This window comes from Cnephaeus nilssonii, assembly GCF_951640355.1.
Source record: "Cnephaeus nilssonii genome assembly, chromosome: 12".
Classification (NCBI taxonomy): domain Eukaryota; kingdom Metazoa; phylum Chordata; class Mammalia; order Chiroptera; family Vespertilionidae; genus Cnephaeus; species Cnephaeus nilssonii.
Window position 1 is genome coordinate 77,401,445 of NC_137083.1, and position 17,208 is coordinate 77,418,652.

The 17,208-nt window shown below is 59.2% G+C and overlaps 1 protein-coding gene across 4 annotated transcripts; it reads right to left on the minus strand.

Moving 5' to 3' along the window:
• Positions 1 to 1,118: 1,118 nt before the first annotated feature.
• Positions 1,119 to 16,323, minus strand: WDR86 (WD repeat domain 86). Of its 4 annotated transcripts, none has more exons than XM_079786354.1 (7): positions 15,986 to 16,323; positions 15,088 to 15,355; positions 9,856 to 9,997; positions 5,440 to 5,827; positions 4,652 to 4,787; positions 1,738 to 1,841; positions 1,119 to 1,432 (listed from the first exon to the last, which is right to left on the minus strand). In XM_079786354.1, the coding sequence occupies exons 2-7, from the start codon at positions 15,248 to 15,250 to the stop codon at positions 1,262 to 1,264; spliced, it is 1,104 nt and encodes a 367-aa protein (XP_079642480.1). In that variant the 5' UTR covers positions 15,251 to 15,355; positions 15,986 to 16,323; the 3' UTR covers positions 1,119 to 1,261. The 4 variants fall into 4 exon arrangements, with proteins under 4 accessions (XP_079642480.1, XP_079642478.1, XP_079642479.1 ...); XM_079786352.1 differs by having other exon boundaries at positions 5,440 to 5,860; XM_079786353.1 differs by lacking the exon at positions 15,986 to 16,323 and adding an exon at positions 15,530 to 15,656 and having other exon boundaries at positions 5,440 to 5,860.
• Between the last annotated feature and the right edge of the window lie 885 nt (positions 16,324 to 17,208).

Sequence of the window (17,208 nt, forward strand, 5' to 3'; positions counted from 1 at the left end):
GCACCTTTTTGTCTTCCTGCACCAGGGGCCAGCCAGGGCCTGGCACACAGGGCAATGTGGATGTAGAAAGCTGTGCCAGCTTCTGATGATGAGAGAGGCTGCTGGGGGCGGCTCCCCTCCCAGCCTCTCCAGAGTCTGAGCCCCACTTCCCATGAAGCACCTCTTGGCTAGTACTACTACAGCTGCTCCTGTATCTATGCCCCACCTTCATCACACAGAGGACAGAGCTGGCTCCTGTGCATGGCCAGGGGGCTACTGCCCCAGACTAAGAGAAGAGGCCCACCCAGATTCATGCAGCAATGGGAGCTCCAAAGCAGGGTTGGTGGGTGCCCGCTGGAGAGCTGGTCCCTTGCTCCCCGACTCTTCCACAGCCCCAGCCCCACATTTCACCCACTGGGAGGAGCAGGTGTATGAGGCCCCAGGAGCTGAGACTCAATGTGCAGAACAAAAGGAATTCCACAGCATTTTTTTTTTAAAGTTGACTTTTAGGGAGAGGAAGGGAAAGGGAGAAAAACATCTACCGCTGCCCTAGCCGGTTTGGCTCAGTGCATAGAGCACTGGCCTGCAGACTGAAGGGTCCCGGGTTTGATTCAGGTCGGAGACACATACCCAAGTTCTGGGCTCGATTCCCAGTAGGGGACGTGCAGGAGGCAGCCAATCAGTGATTCTCTCTCATCACTGATGTTTCTCTCTCTCCCTTCCTCTCTGAAATCAATAAAAACATACTTTAAAAAAATCTATGTTGCCTCCTACACGCCCCCTACCAGGGATCCTGCCCTCAACCCAGACATGTGCCCTGATCAGGAATTGAACCAGCAACCATTTAGTGCATGGATGATGCCCAACCAACTGAGCCACATCAGTCAGAGAATCCAGCGCACTTTGAAGGACATTTATTTCAGTTCTTGACCAGTGTCCTCAGGACAAACAATTTGCAAAAATAATAATCTGTGGCTCAAGGGCTTTTTTTGAAGAAACATCTGTTTCCTCTCAGCAGGAAGGGCTAGGCTTCTGGCGACTGGGGACCATGGAGGGTCCGGAGCAGGCCTCTGTGCAGGGGCCTGGGGTGAAGGCGGCGGGTAGGTATCCCCGCAGGCGAGCACAGTGTCCTGTGGGCGGGCTCGCAGTGGACGGGAGAGCTTCCAACGCCCACGAACACGAAGGAAAGGCAAAACCGCCTTGTCCCCTCCGGACACCAGGGGCACGGCGCTCCCTCTGTGGGTCTCTGGATGGGTCCGTGGGTGGGCAGGTGTCGACGGGCTCAGGCCGGCTGCAAGGGCGTGGTGGCGCAGCCCACCTTGTTGCTGAAGAGGCGGGAGAGGCTGCGCTGGGGGGCGGCGGGGCGCGGTGGTGGGGTGCGGGGAAGTCCGCGCACGTCCCAGAGGCGCAGCGCGCCGTCGTGGGAGGCGGTGTACAGCACCTGGCCGTGCACCTGCGGGGTGACGTGGGGAGGGCGCTGGGAGGCAGCCAGCCGCCCCACTCCGCCCGTCCTCGGCCCAGCAGTCACAGGGCGGACCAGGCCCAGGCCCTGCTCTGCCGCAGCCACTGCAGGCCCCGGGGGCCGCCGGAACATCCGCTACCGAAGCCGACTGTGGGAGCCGTCAGCCCCGAGGACCCGGCCTTGGGGAGTCGGCCTGTGGAGTGCTGGGGGCGTGGGGACGCGAGCTCCGGCCCCGCCCCACCCTCCCCGGCAGGTGGGCTGGGCTCGGGCCCAGGGACTGCGGCGGGAGCGCCTACCTGGATGCAGTTGATGATGAAGGCGTGGCCGCGGAACACCCTCTGCAGCGCTCCGGACTGGGCGTCGAAGGCGCGCGCGCGGGCGTCCCCGCTGCCCGTGAACACTGTGGACACACGCGCCACTGGGCCTCCTGCCCGACCGCCCTTCCACCTCCAGAATGTCCCCTGGGCCCTCCGGGGCCCCATCCGCCCGCCTCAAGGTGTCCTAAGGTTCCCTGGGGCCTAGAGGAAGCCTCTGGGCAGGAAGGACGCAGCACCTTCATTCTCTGACCACATCCGAGTCAGGGGGACCCTGGGGGCCCGGAGGGGCCCTCTGCGGCCTGCAGTCGGCCCGGCGGGGCTCTGGCTGCTGAACCCGACTTCCTTGGGCGCCCACCGTCCTGCGCTGCCCCTCCAGGGGCTGCCGTCCCTCCCGAGAACCGCCTGGGCCCAGGCTCCCTCTCCGGCGTTTGGTGGAAGCCATGGGTGAAACTGGTCTGCTCTGGCCCTGCCTCAGGGGCATGCCCTTCCCTACCATGTGAGGCCGCGGGGCAAGGACCGTTCGGAGATGCTCTCCCCTCATTAAGGAACTTCACCCACCAGCGCAGGCCTCCGGGCAGCAGTGCCCCTGCCCAGCCTCTTGCAAGGACAAGCCCGGTTTCCTAGAACTTAGTAGGGCCCTCACAGCCCAGTGTCATTAGAATCACCTGCTGGGCTTAAGACACAGGCTGCTGGGCTCACCCGAGTTTCTGACTTAGGCGGCCTGGACCTGCATTTCTAACCAGTTCCAGGGGCTTCTGATCCTGCTGGTCAGGAACCACACTGAGAACACTGACCCTCTGGCTCACCTACTGTCTAGCCCGGGTTGTCCCAGAAGCCGACCCAACACTAGGATTTTAGTGCCAACAGTTCATCTGGCAAGGCTTTCCCGAAGTGGGAGAGAAACACTGATGGACACCCATACCCGTGTACCAATGAGCCCTTGGGAGAAGGAGCAGACCACTATCAGAGTTGTCCCACCTGAGGGCAAGGATGCTGGGCTACCCACCCAGCAATTCTCATCCTCATTGGCTGAGGGCCTCTCTGGCGGGTGTCAATCCCAGCTCTCTACCCTGCCCCTCACAGGAACACACATGCGGGCTGAGGACCTTAGGTGCTGCGGCAAGAAGCACCCCTGAACATGGTACCCCCAGCATCCACTACACCCGCCTGCAGCCTGAGCAAGTCACAGCAAGCAACCCCAGGGGCCCCCTTTCTTACCCCACTTCCTGTGTTCCAGCCTTTCTGCTAAAGCTACTGGTCAACGTGGCCCTGGACGGGCAGTTCCCTTTCTGGGTTTTCAGCTCCTTTCCTGCCGTCCCCTCCCACCAACCCAGCCTGGTTGCTGTGCATCCCATGGGTGGGAGCAGGGTCAGGAAGTAAGTCTAATCATCCTACAGCCTGTTGGAAAGACCAAGTCCAAGTTCCTTAACGACTGGCGGCAACAGGTAGGGTCCCTGGGATCCAATACAGCGGCAGCTTCCATCCCCGCTGCTGCCAAGGGGAGGTGCTCTAGGTGACAGTCTCTTTAAGTGTCCGACTTGGGGCTGACACATAGTCACACTTACAGGTTTGGATATAGGAAGAAGAAGAAAATAATTGGCCCGTGTCAGACACCTAAATCCCGGGGGCATCTCAGGCGCTATTTTCAGAGATCTACATTCCGTCTTCGCCTAACACCTATGCTGTGAAGTGTGTGAATTTTCCGCTGTGACTCTTCCTCCACCCCGTCTGCTCCCTCTCTCCAATGCTAGGAAGATGACAAGCAGGCTCAGTGCTGTGTGTGTGTGTGTGTGTGTGTGTGTGTGTGTGTGTGTGTGTCCACGCGCACACATGGGCGGGGGGGGGGGGGGGGGGGGAGGCTGATGGCAACACAGAGCATTGGGAATCACTTTGGGAGACGCTCAGGAACCTGGGAGCCCCCGGCCATGTAGATGTGATGAGGTTGGGGCTTGCTTCCCGGGAACAGTGTCTGTCTTTTGTTGTCTGGGGTGTAAACACACAAGCCAAGTGGACAGAGCCCGCAAAGCCCAGCGTGTGACTATCTGAGCCTGTGGGATAAACAGCTTGCTGCCTACCTAATAAGCCATTTGCCCTTCTTCCTTTACAAGACAATCCTGGTTAATCCTGGGACTATGTCCCCAGAGAAGAGGTTTCATTATCCAGCCGCCCCTGCAGGCAGCGGTCTGAGATGCAGGCAAAGTCTTTGGGTGGGGCTTCCAGGAAAGTTTTAAAGGGGCCTTATCAGCTGGAGACGCATCCTTTTGCCCTTCCCTCTTCTTCCTGCACAAACAGGAGAGCTCCGGCCGCTATCTTGGACCATCAGGCCCCTGAAGGTTAGAAAGTATGTGTGATGTAGCAACGTGATAGAAGGAATCTGGATGCCTGATAACTGATAGCCCCTAAAATTCTTCTGAGAGAAAAATAAACCACCATCTCATTTAAACCACTGCTCTCTGGGTTTGCTCTTATCTGTACGCAAACCTAAATGCCAAGTGAAGCCAAACCCACATGGCCCTCAAGCTGGCTGGAGTAAGCGGTGTCACTGTCTCACTTTGAGAATTAGGGTGTGTCCTTGAGACGTGCTCTTGACCCCCGGGCCTCTGAACACCCAGGTGGCTGCATGTTCTTGTGGGTAAAGTTAGGGAGGAGTCCCCGCCCCCTTTGGGGCTTTCTTTGTAAATAACGCTGGAGGAACACGGGAATGGAGGTGACCTGGCCACAGCTCTCGGGTGCTGCCCATCCTGAATGACAGCTGAGGCTCCACGAGGGAATCTTAGGGAGAAGGAGAGAAGCACAGAGGTGCTGAGCAGGGAGGACTCGGGGGAGCGGAGTGGCGGGGCAGGCAGAACAAGGCGGGCTCGGCAGGTGGGGTGGTGCCGGGAGGGTCACTTACAGGTGCCGGCATGGTACTTGAGGGCGCTCACGCTGTGTCTGTGGGCTGGGAACGTGCGCACACACTCCCCCGTGTCCGCCAGCCAGCACTTGACGGTCCTGTCGGCGCTGCCCGAGTACACATGCTGGTTCACGAGCTAAGGAGGGACATGGGTACTGCGGCTCAGAGGCCCTCCCAGCCTCTCTGAGTGGAAGGGGAGGGGATGTGCTGGTCTCAGCGGAGAAACAGTGCAGGAGCCAGAAACGCCCGTCTGTGGGTCCCCCCTGACCGCCTGCTCGGGCACCCAGGACCTCCCTGCTCCTCCCCGCTTCCCGGAGAGTGTGGGGCCGGGCAGGCAGGCAGACCGGGCTTCAGGTCTTGACTGTCACTTGCCCTTGGCCAAGTCACTGACTGCTCCTCAGCAGCTTCACAGAAGATAAGGACTGTGCCAGCACCATACTGATAAGAGCAAGGACCCCCAACATTCACCGGCATAGAGACTACTTCGGACAGGTGTCGATGGGGTGATTCCTGCCTAACCCAGTAGGACTGGTGTCCTTCTAGGTAGAGGAAATGTGGGCGCAGAGGGAAGGCTAAGTGTGGCCAGAGGGAGAGGCCTCAGGCGAAACCAGCCCTGCAGACACCTTGATCTTAGACTTCCAGCCTCTAGAACTGAGACAACCGAGCTCTGCTGTTTCACCCCCTCCCCACCCCCACCTGCGGCACTTTGTCACGAAGGCCCAGCTGACTGTATACTGGGCAGGGCAGCACAGACGGGGGGGGGGGGGGGGGGGGGGCAGCGGTCTCACCTCCAGACAGATGACAGAGCCCTGGTGCTCCCGGAACACCCGCAGCTGCTCCCCACTCAGGATGTCCCAGGCGCGGATGGTGGTGTCCGTGCTGCCCGTGAAGGCCGTGTGGCTGGAAGTGTCCAGCACAAGGCACAGCACAGCACCCGTGTGGCCCCGCAGCGTCTGGTGGCAGCAGCCACTAGCCACCTGCCACACCTTGGCCGTGCCATCCGTGCTGCCTGTTACCAGCAGCCCCCCGGCCACAGCCTCCTCCTCGAAGGGAGCCCCGGGCAGGTCCCAGGGGGCAGAGTAGGCCAGAGTCAGCACACAGTTGCGGTGGCCCCGGAACTCCCGGGACGCCTGCCCCTTGTCCACACTCCAGGCGCGAGCCGTCCGGTCATAGGAGCTGCTGAAGAGCTGGTTGTTGGTGACCAGGATCCTGGCGGCAGAGGGGAAGGCCAGGGTGTGGCCCCCAGGGCTGCCGGCAGGCCCTCACAGGGTCCCCGTGGCAGGTGTCCTCCATGCTCAGTGAGCCCCGGCAATGGAAAGCATGAAATGCTCCCAGAGAGAGCCCTGGGCTAGAGTACCCCAGGCCCCTACTTTAGGGGGGACTGTGAGGGGGTCAGGAGAACACCCCTGAAATCTTGGGGCCCAGTCAGAGGCCACCACCCACAGAACAAAGCCCAGACTCAAGGCGTCCTGGGTCACTGCCATCGCCGCCCCACCACCTGCATGGACCCCGGCCCGGGCCAGGGGCCGGCTGCCTCTGCCCTGTGGCTGGAAGAGACTCCCTCTCCCCCCAGTGGCCACACTCACCTCCGGGGTTCAGCTCAGACACCCCTTCGCTAGGACGCCGCCCAGAATCCCCACCATGTACGGAGCCTGTGGTCCACTCAGCCTCCCCCTCAGCAGGGCCCAAGGCTCTGATGCTCCCATCCCTCCCAGCGCGTGACTATAGCAGCCGCTCAGTTACCCGTTACAGAAGTGGGGGTGGGGGAGGACAGGCGGGGAGGCCCCACCCTCCAGGTTTTCCCCAAACTGAAAGGCTTCTGGGAACACGGGGCTTGTAGTTTAAAAACCAGGAAAGTTCTGGGCAAAGTGGGACACACTAGGGACAGGTCAGACAAGGGGCTGGGCGGGGCACCGGGATGGCAGAGCCTTGGGGAAGCTGGGCATTATGTGGATTTTCTGAAAGGCCTCTGTGCTCCCCGCCAGAGGCCAGCCTTGCTGTCACTCTCACAGCCAGATCAGCCCACGAGTGCCTTCTATAAAGTCAGGGCCACGGGAGGCACAGGCAAGTCTTGGTGGGGTGGGGGTGGGGTGCGCATGGGCATCTGCTGTCAGCTCATATAGCCGAATGTCATCTGGGCTGACATCTGTTGACAACACTCCACCAAGGGCCCCAGGGAATTCTGGGTGAGAAGAGCGGAGAGGGTCTGGCCACCTCCCCCCGCCCCCAATGCAGGAAGAAAGGCCTCTCAACAGTAAAAACCCATTTCTCCTTTTGATAAACGCTGAGCCCTTCTTCCCAGAAAAATCCACACTTGTCTTCGGTATGGAACACTGGGTGTGACTCCGAAGGGCCGTGTGGGGGAGGCTGAGCCCCAGGAGCACAGACCACAAAGGGCAGAGGCCAAGGCTGAGGCTGGACTAAGGCCGCGTCCTCAGTGTGGGACGGAGGGGTCAGGTTAGCGACACCCTGCGCTCCCTCCGTCCTGGAGGCTGGCGCAGCGGGAGATGGACCACACGAGAGAACAGACCTGCCTGCGCCGCACCCGGCCCTCACCCCTGCAAGGTCCTCACTCCTGCAGGTGGCTGAGGAGACACTCACTACCAGCTCCTGCCCTGGTGGACGTGGTTTCCACGACGTATGTATTTCTAAAGGAAAGTGACGAGCTGCTGTCACATAGCACCATGGGTGATGCTCGGCGCCTGCAGGCTGCCGGGTGTGGCCTGGCCTGAGAGAGCAGGGACGCCAGGCCTGGTGGGCGCCCCCAGAAGCTCACGCACCTGGCCCAGGTCTGAAAACACGGGAGGAAGTGGATTCCACGTCCTCACCTCAGGGTGTCACACATTTGCAAGCACAGTTAATAATGCAAACGTCTTCCCAGATCTACCGCTCCAAAGTAGTGGGTGCACCTGCCGGTTTGGCTCAGTGGACAGAGCGTCGGCCTGCGGACTGAAGGGTCCCAGGTTTGATTCCGGTCAAGGGCACATGCCCAGGTTGCGGGCTCAATTCTCACTAGGGGGCGTGCAGGAGGCAGCCGATCAATGATTCTCATCATGGATGTTTCTATCCCTCTCTCCCTCTCCCTTCCTCTCTGAACTCAATAAAAAGCAGCTGACAGTTTCTGGGTACAACCTGAGAGCAGCTGGTCACTGAGGTGTGGCCTCTGCCACCTGTCAGCACTTCCAACCCCTCACACTCACAGAAGGAGACCCCTTCCCCGTACTTTTCCTCCGTCACAAATTGTCTCACGAAAGAGTGCTGGGACCTGGCCGGGTGGCTCAGTTAGTGTCATCCCGATACTCCAAGGTTGTGAGTCTGATCCCCAGTCAGGGCACATACAAGAACCAACCAATGAATGCATAAATAAGTGGAACAACAAGCTGATGTTCCTCTCTCCTTCTCTCTCTCTCTCTCTCTCTCTCAAGAAAGAAAGAGCCCGGCCGGCATGGCTCAGTGGTTGAGCGTCGATCTATGAAGGTCACAGTTTGATTCCCGGTCAGAACACACATACCCAGGTTGTGGGCTCAATCCCCAGTGTCTCTCTCTCTCCCTTCTTCTCCGAAATCAATAAAAATATGTTTAGAGCCAAGATGGCGGCGGAGGTGAACGGCTGATCTGTTGCCTCGCATGGCAGTTTCACATGATCTCGCTCATCTAGGGGAAATGATGAACAACATAGACTGATGAACAAGAACAGAACCAGAAACAAGGAGGCATCGATCGGACTATCAGGCCTCAGAGGGAGGATAGGGGAGGGTGGGGGGAGAAGGGAGAGATCAACCAAAGGACTTGTGTGCATGCATATGAGCCTAACCAATGGTTAAGTTCAACAGGGGGTTGGGGCATCCGTGGGGAGGGGTGTGGGATGGGAATGGGGGGATGAGGACAAATATGTGACACCTTAATCAATAAAGAAATTTTAAAAAAAAGAAAAGAAATAGAAAAAAATATGTTTAAAAAAATAAATATAAGAGAGAGAGAAAGAGAGAGAGGGCGGGAGGAAGGGAGGGAGGGAGGGAGGGAGGGAGGGAGGGAGGGAGGGAGGGAAAGAAGAAGCAAGAGTGCTGGGAGAGGCCAGCAGAGCTGTGAGTCCTGAGCCCTAATTCTAGCCCCTTTGCTACCACTTGTCTGCTTGGCCCTGGCCTCCCAGGTCTCCGGCCATGCCTGCTCCAGCTAAGGGTGGGGGACAAAAGTTGGGCGGCACCATCGTGTGTGTGTGTGTGTGTGTGTGTGTGTGTGTGTGTGTGAACATGTGTGCATGGTGTGCCAACACAGCTCTTTACTATTTTCTACTTCGGGGTGTTGTTGAGTTCCTGCCCTGTGGGTGCACCATTCCGACTGCAGGCAGCTGGTACTTGGTCAGCCTGGCCATTTCTGGGCACTTGGCCACTAGGCAAGTGAGGTCCCATCCCCGACCCAGGTGTGAGGAGAGCCCATGCTGGCAGCGTCCCTTCTGGCTGGGACTATCCTTGTCCGCCAGCCCAGCCCAGCCCAGCCCACCTGTCCCCTCAAACGACTGCCGGCACTGGGTCTTTCCTTACTTACCTCCCAGGCAGGTGCCCTCCCGTCAGCGAGGCATCGGGCAGCCCGAGGGCGGCTGGCCAGACGCCCGCTTATCCCGGCAGCCCCTCAGGAGCCTGAGATGGCCGCAGTTACATAAATAATGTTAAATTGATCTGATCAGCAAAGGAATTTCATGGCTCAGCTCAGACCCAAATTCAATAAGGGAAAACTCACACTGAGGCGGGGGGTGGGGGTAAAGGGAGAACAGTTTCAAGTGCAACATGGAAAGCAGAGGTTTAAAAATACCCTGGCTTCATCTTCAGAGCCATCCCATTGGCTGCTCCACCAAGTCCCTGGCCCACCATCGGGTACCAATTAAGCCGCTTCCTCTGGAATCTGTTCCGTCCTAGGAGCTGTGGCCTCCAGATGCCTTTCCCTGTGCCCAGCAGGGGGCAGTATGCAGCCAAGCCCATGTGTTCCCCACCTCGGCCTCCCAACCCCCACCTGCAGCCCTGGGGCCTGAGCACTTGTCACACCTGGGGACACTCTGTCCTGAGCTTTCCATTGCTGTGTGCTCCTGATGCCCACTCTGCGTGCCCACGGCCACGGCCCAGGGCTACACCTCCGTCCCCTGGGGCCCAGCCCGGGAAGAGGAGAGGCGGCGTCCTCACTGCCTGTCCGCCCGGCCCGGCCACGCTCACCTGTTCACAATGGACGTGTGTCCTCGGAACACCTGCAGGCACTGCCCGGTCAGCACGTCCCACTTCCTGATGGTGCGGTCAGCGCTGCACGTGAAGGCTGCCTCGTTCTCCAGCTGACAGAAGGTCACGTAGCTCTCGTGGCCTGTAGGTGAGGGGGACGTGAGCCTGGGGGCATGCCGGCTTCTGCTTTTCTTCTGGGAAGAATGCCTGAGGCCGCGCGGGGAGGGGTGTTTGACCAGTCCAGAAATGACTAGCCCTTTAAAATGAAAAATTAAGTCTGGGAGAGTCTGTGGGGCGCCAGGAGCAACTCAGGGGACACTCACCCTGCTGCCCCCCGAATCCTTCTGTTCCCCCCTCTTCATCATCATCTTTCTGTCTTCTTCAAACTATCCAGTCATTCAACCAACTCTGTAACTCAGTGTTACAGAGGCGGGAAGCACAGAGGCCAAGGGCATGGTCTTCAAAGCCCAAACGGCTGGGCTAGCGTCCCCGAGCTACTACTGACTGGCCACTGGCAAGTTCTCCCGCCGCCCTGTGCCTTGACTTCCTCACCTGACACAGGGAGAGGAACAACGCCTATCTCCCTGGGCTGCTGTGCAGGTGGAGCTGCTAGGTGTTAGCTATTTTCACGCTCGGGGAGAAACACTATGGTAGGCAGAATATTGAGTCCTAATTCCTGGAACCTAGCAATGTTACCTTGCTTGGAAAAAGGCACATTTGCAGATGTAATTAAGTGAAGGATCTTGAGAATTGGAGAGATTATCAGCATGGGCCCTAAATGCAGGTGTCCTCATGAGAAGGAGGCAGAGCCCCGACTGGCATTACTTAGTGGCTAGAGTGTCGGCCTGCACACCAAAGGGTCCCAGGTTCTATTCCGGTAAAGGGCACATACTGGGTTGCAGGTTTGATCCATGGTCCTGGCCGGGCACGTGCGGGAGGCAACCAATCAATGTGTCTCTTTCACATCGATATTCCTCTCCTTCTCTCTCTCTCCCCCTTTCTCCTCCCCCCTCCCTTCCACTCTCTCTAAAAATCACTGGAAAAATTATCCTCACCTGAGAATTAACAAAAAAGGGGGAAAAATCCTTAGATAAGGATTAACAAAAAAAAATCTTTTAAAAAAGGAGACAGAGCCCTGGCCGGGTAGCTCAGTTGGTTAGAGTGTAGTCCTGAAATGCTAAGGTTGCAGGTTTGAACCTTGGTGGAGAGATAACCAATCGATGTTTCTCACATTGATGTTTCTCTCTCTCTCCCCCTAAAAAAATCAATAAACATACCCTCGGATGAAGATTTAAAAAAAAAAAAAAAAGAATCAACCAATGAATGCATAAATAAGTAGAACAACAAATCAACCTTTCTCTCTCTCCCCCCTTACTCTTTCTCTCTCTCAAATCAATTTTTAAAAAAATTTTTAAAAGAAAGATTTCTGTCTTCTTGGATAGCCTAGATCAGGCCTCTAGGAAAACAACGTTTGTGCGAATTAAATAAACACTTGAAGAAACTGCAGATTATGTTTCCCTTAAAAACATGTCAGTTTAAAAGTCGAGGGCAAAGTTGTTTGGCAAAACACAGCCCGGCTTTTGGCCAAACCCAGAGTTTATAAAATATGTTAAGATTATCAACAAACTTCGCTGAGACCAGAGCTGTTGGTGGGAAGGCTCAGCCCTGTGAGGGGAGGGCAGCCGGGTGCCCTGAAAGCAGGGAGGTGCCACCGAGCTGGCCACACACAGGCTCACTCACGCCCAGCAGCCCTCCACGGACCCCGTGCGACTAACACAGGCCTAACCCAGTGCGACTAACCCAGTGCGGACTAACCCAGCCCTAACCCAGTGCGACTAACCCAGGCCTAACCCAGTGTGAACTAACCCAGGCCTAACCCAGTGCGGACTAACCCAAGCCTAACCCAGTGCGACTAACCCAAGCCTAACCCAGTGCGACTAACCCAGGCCTAACCCAGTGCGACTAACCCACGCCTAACCCAGTGCAGACTAACCCAGGCCTAACCCAGTGCGACTAACCCAGTGCGGACTAACCCAAGCCTAACCCAGTGCGACTAACCCAGTGTGGACTAACCCAGGCCTAACCCAGTGCGGACTAACCCAGTGCGACTAACCCAGGCCTAACCCAGTGCGGACTAACCCAGTGCGACTAACCCAGGCCTAACCCAGTGCGGACTAACCCAGGCCTAACCCAGTGCGACTAACCCAAGCCTAACCCAGTGCGGACTAACCCAGGCCTAACCCAGTGCGACTAACCCAAGCCTAACCCAGTGCGACTAACCCAGGCCTAACCCAGTGCGACTAACCCAGGCCTAACCCAGTGCGGACTAACCCAGGCCTAACCCAGTGCAGACTAACCCAGCCCTAACCCAGTGTGGACTAACCCAGGCCTAACCCAGTGCGGACTAACCCAGTGCGACTAACCCAGTGCGGACTAACCCAGTGCGACTAACCCAGTGCGGACTAACCCAGGCCTAACCCAGTGCGGACTAACCCAGTGCGACTAACCCAGTGCGGACTAACCCAGTGCGACTAACCCAGTGCGGACTAACCCAGCCCTAACCCAGTGTGGACTAACCCAGCCCTAACCCAGTGCGGACTAACCCAGTGCGACTAACCCAGTGCGGACTAACCCAGTGCGACTAACCCAGTGCGGACTAACCCAGGCCTAACCCAGTGCGGACTAACCCAGCCCTAACCCAGTGCGACTAACCCAGGCCTAACCCAGTGTGAACTAACCCAGGCCTAACCCAGTGCAGACTAACCCAGGCCTAACCCAGTGCGACTAACCCAGGCCTAACCCAGTGCGGACTAACCCAGGCCTAACCCAGTGCGGACTAACCCAGGCCTAACCCAGTGCGGACTAACCCAGGCCTAACCCAGTGCGGACTAACCCAGGCCTAACCCAGTGCGGACTAACCCAGGCCTAACCCAGTGTGGACTAACCCAGGCCTAACCCAGTGCGGACTAACCCAGTGCGACTAACCCAGTGCGGACTAACCCAGTGCGACTAACCCAGTGCGGACTAACCCAAGCCTAACCCAGTGCGACTAACCCAAGCCTAACCCAGTGCGACTAACCCAGGCCTAACCCAGTGCGACTAACCCAGGCCTAACCCAGTGCGACTAACCCAGGCCGCCCAGACAGGCTACCTTGGGGGGCGTCATCCCCATTCAATCTGCCTCCTTCCATCTCACAGGAAGGCCAAGTCAATTAGGGCAAGAAACACACTGAGAAATGTTAGTGCCCCAGGACTCCGGAAACCAGGGATGCTGAGGATCATGAGACACAGGACTGCTTTCATGATACACAGAAGTAAGAAGAAGGAAAAAGAATATAAACACTGAGTCCGAATCAATAAAAATATAACACATAAACAGAAACTTAAGAGGTGATAATGAAAAGAAGTTTTTCAATGTAAAAAACCTCATCTCGCCAGGCTGGTGCGGCTCAGTGGTTGAGCATTGACCTATGAACCAGGAGGTCATGGTTCGATTCCTGGTCAGGGCACATTCCAGGGTTGCAGGCTCCATCCCCAGTTGGGGGCATGCAGAAGGCAGCAAATCAATGATTCTCTTTCATCATTGATGTTTCTCTCTCTCCCTCCCTCTGAAATCAATAAAAAATTTTTTAAACCCCCTGGCAATGGGCACGGAGACACCTGATTGGTGGTGTTGCTCTTATATCAATCGGGGGCAAAGCAGATGTACCGTCCTTACTTCATCCTAGCTTGATGCCTGTGTTGGTGGCCAGAGCTGTTTCATGCCTGAGGCACATAAAAAAATTTTTTTTAAAAACCTCATTTCTTAAGCTGGGCCCGACTGACCCTCTGTCTTCTGGGGACCTGGCCCTGAGCTGGCCGAGGCTCCCTGCGGTGGTCAAGGCTCCCCGGTGGACCAGCCCCTTCCTCTGTGCGCCAAGCACCCACCGTGACTCTGAAAACACAAGCCAACTGAGTCCTGGCCCAGAGCCTCCCCAGCAGAGGCGCCCTGCAGGCTGCAGAGTGTGTCCCTGACCCCTGACCCTGGTCTATAGACCAGAGACAGGGCTCAACTGCCCCCCAGGCCTTCAGGGTCACCAGGGGAGCAAGGCCTCACCCCATCCTGGGGAAGGATGAGGCAGGGCAAGGGCGAGAGAGGGCATGGAGGAGGGGTGGCCGGCCCATCCTGTCTCCAGGGACCACAGCGCCTTGGAACCGAGCTGTCGGAATTATGCAGAATAAGCAAAAAAGCCAAACTAAAAATATTTTCGAAGGGATGAAGAGTGCAGATAAGATGCAGTTATTATGTTCAAAAGAACATGCTGAGGCTCAGGGGTTCCTGCCAAGGTCGTGGGCCCTCCCAGCCTCCCTGTCCTCACACCCTTAGACTGGCCCCGCCAGGTACCGGAGGGGCTCAGCGCTGGGCCCAGGTGGGCTGCAGAGGGCATGGCAGTGGTGCCCCCTTGCCCTGTGCTATCCCGGCGGAGCTTCTGTCTGTCCCTCCCGAAACCTCTTCTCCAGCCTGCTCTCGGCAGCTTCTCCAGCCTGTATGCATACCCCCGACCCCTGCCCACAGGGTTCAGAGAGCTGGGAGCCCCGGCCCAAGACCTGAGATGAGGTGACGGGGTCCCAGGTAAGAAATATATCCACTTCCAGTGAGTAAGTACAGAAATATAAACCCACGTGTATTTGTAACACTTTTATAAAATTCCTGCCATTTCATCCAGTTTTCAAATAAGCTGAACTGCAGATAAAGCGAGGCAGCAGAGAGCAGGGCGGGTGATCAAATTTCAACTCCGTCCCCCACGGCTGTCCCTGACCTCCCGCCTCGGTTTCCCGGTCTGCGCCGGGCTGACAGCTGGGAGCCCACGGCACTCGGCAGGCCCCGCGGCTGCCCTGACGGCCGAGGGAGGAGACGTCCGGCCAGTGAGAGGCCAGAGAAGGCGCTGCCCGCCTGGGGGTGAGTGCCATTCCTTTTGTTAACTTGGAGAGGAAATTGTTTCCGCTCCGGGCTGACAAGTGACAGCCCGCAGGGGGCGCCTCTCGGCCCACTGACCCACTGCGGCCGCTCTCCGCCCCCACCGCCCCCCCAGCATCCACCCCGCCGGTCCTCAGCTGGCCGGGCGGTGGGCCCCGGCGGGTCGCTCCCACGAGTGCCCGGGCTGGGCGGGGGCTGGGCTTCGGGGAGGGGTCTGAGGCCGGCGAGCGGACGGAAGGACAGAGCTGGAGGCGCGGGAGGCGCGGCGTGTGTACCTCGCAGGAGGGCGCAGCACTGGCCGTCCGCGGTGCTCCAGAGCCGGGCCGTGCCGTCCTCGCTGCCCGTCAGCAGGCGCTGCCCATCCGGGCTCAGGCTGAGCCAGTTGATGCCCCCGCGGTGCTCGGCGCAGACCCTCAGGGCCGATCCGCCGCCCCCCATCCCGCCGGCCGCGCAGGGGGCGAGGAGGCGCTGCCCGCTAGGCAGGGGCGCCCGGGCGTCTGCGGCTTCGTCCCTCGGTCATCGCGGCGGCCGGACTCCAGGCTCCTGCGGGGGGCGCGGGGCGCGCGGGATAAGGGGGGGCCCTCGCTCCCAGTCTGCTGGCCCCGCGGGCGCGGCGTGGGCAGTCCACTTGGGACCCCCTCCTCCGAGGGGCAGTCCCGGCCCGACAGGCACAGAGCGCCCCCCTCCCCACGCCCCTCGGGAGACCCACACCCCCACCTGAGCAGGCCTCCCTCCGGGCCCGGCGAGCGGGGCGAAGGCGTTTCGGGGCGCGGCGGTGCAGGGAACTCGGGGAAGCCGAGCGCCCCACGTCCCGCACGCCTCCCGGCCGGGCCGCGCGCTCGGGCGGCGGAGGGAGGAACAATACCGCCCGGCCGGCTCCTCCTCAGAGACCACCCCCGACCTGTCCCCTCCCACTGCTCCGCGGCGTGCGGCCCCCACCCCAGCCGGTCCCCCGACACCAAGCTCGGCCCACGGCCCCAGCCCCGGCGGGACGACTCCACGTGCCACCTCCCGGCTGCCCGGCTGCTGTCCTGGGCGCCCGCCCTCCGCCAGCCCCGCCGGGACCGGGACCGGGACCGGGACCGGGACCGGGACCCGGAGGGGGACCGAGAGTCCGAGTGGCTCGCTGGGGCCGGCGGCTGCGCGCTCCAGGCTCCCCGGCCTAGGACCTACCTGGGGGCTCTCAGGGGCCGGGAGCGGCCCCCTGGTCGGAGAGGGCCCTAGTCCGCCCTCGCTGGGAAATCACGTGCACCCCAACTCTGAAGAAGTCTCCCCGGAGGGAGGGGCGGGGGCGGGATGCGAGCCCCGGCGGAGGGGGGTGGGCTTCCCGCAGAGGTCGGTCACTCCCCGGAGCAGTGCCGGAGTCCGGGGGGCCGAGCTCCAGCCACTCCGGTCCCTGCCCCCGGAGCCGGCGAGTTGCGGCTGCCGCCCCGCGCCGCCCCCGCGCCCACTCGGCTCCGCGCCTCGGAGGGTCCACCGAGGATTCTGCAGGAACCCCCACCGAGCGCCGGTCTGCTGGTTCCCATTAAAGCAGTTCCGGTCCGGCTTCGCGGGGGGTGGGGGTTAGAGCGTGGGCGGGGAGGTCCTCCAGGTCCTAAAGGATTTCCGGGACCCGCTGGGGCTCTTTCCAGGGCCGGGGGGGGGGGGGGGGGGCGAACCTCGGGGGGGATTTGTGACTGCGTGGTGGGGGTGGGGGTCGAGGTTGGTGAGCAGGGTGGCTTTGGAAAGCCAGCCCACATCACGACAACGGGAACTTCTCCCAAAGGTTGACCATAAAAAACTCTGAAAAAAACAAAACAAAAACCCATAATGGGGTCCCCCAGGGCGTTGGGCGGTTATTCCCCGAGTGGCCTAACAGGAGACACCCGGACTTGTGAGTCAGCTGGCAGCTCAGCTTTAGGAGCAGGACCCTACTTGTAGGCAGTGAGGGAGGGTCACCAGAAAGAGGGGTCACCGGGAGGCGGGAGTGGGTGGGGACAGTAGGTTTGAAGTCAAAGACGCTGGTGGAGGTGGGTTAGTTCAAAGGAGGCGGAGAGGCGAGGGCAGAAAGCGGAGCCTGGTCCACAGGTGGAGTCTTCAGAAACTGGAAGTGTGCAGGAGGCAGGGAGGACTCTGGGAGTCTCCCCTGAGCTGTACTTGATCTTTTTTACCATGCACAAGCACATTGTGCCTTTTTTTTTTTTTTTTAAGAAGGCTTTAAGAAGCTTCAATATTATTACTACTATTATTAATGTTTGGAGGACAACCATCAGAGAATTAAAATTATTGTTGGGAGAATAATACATGGCCATATATCCTTAAACCCTGTATATATGTGTTCCACACGGCCCGCGTGGCCAGGGTGCAGAGAGGAGGGGACAAGCATGAGACGTTACAGGGTCCCTGGTCCCTGGGTG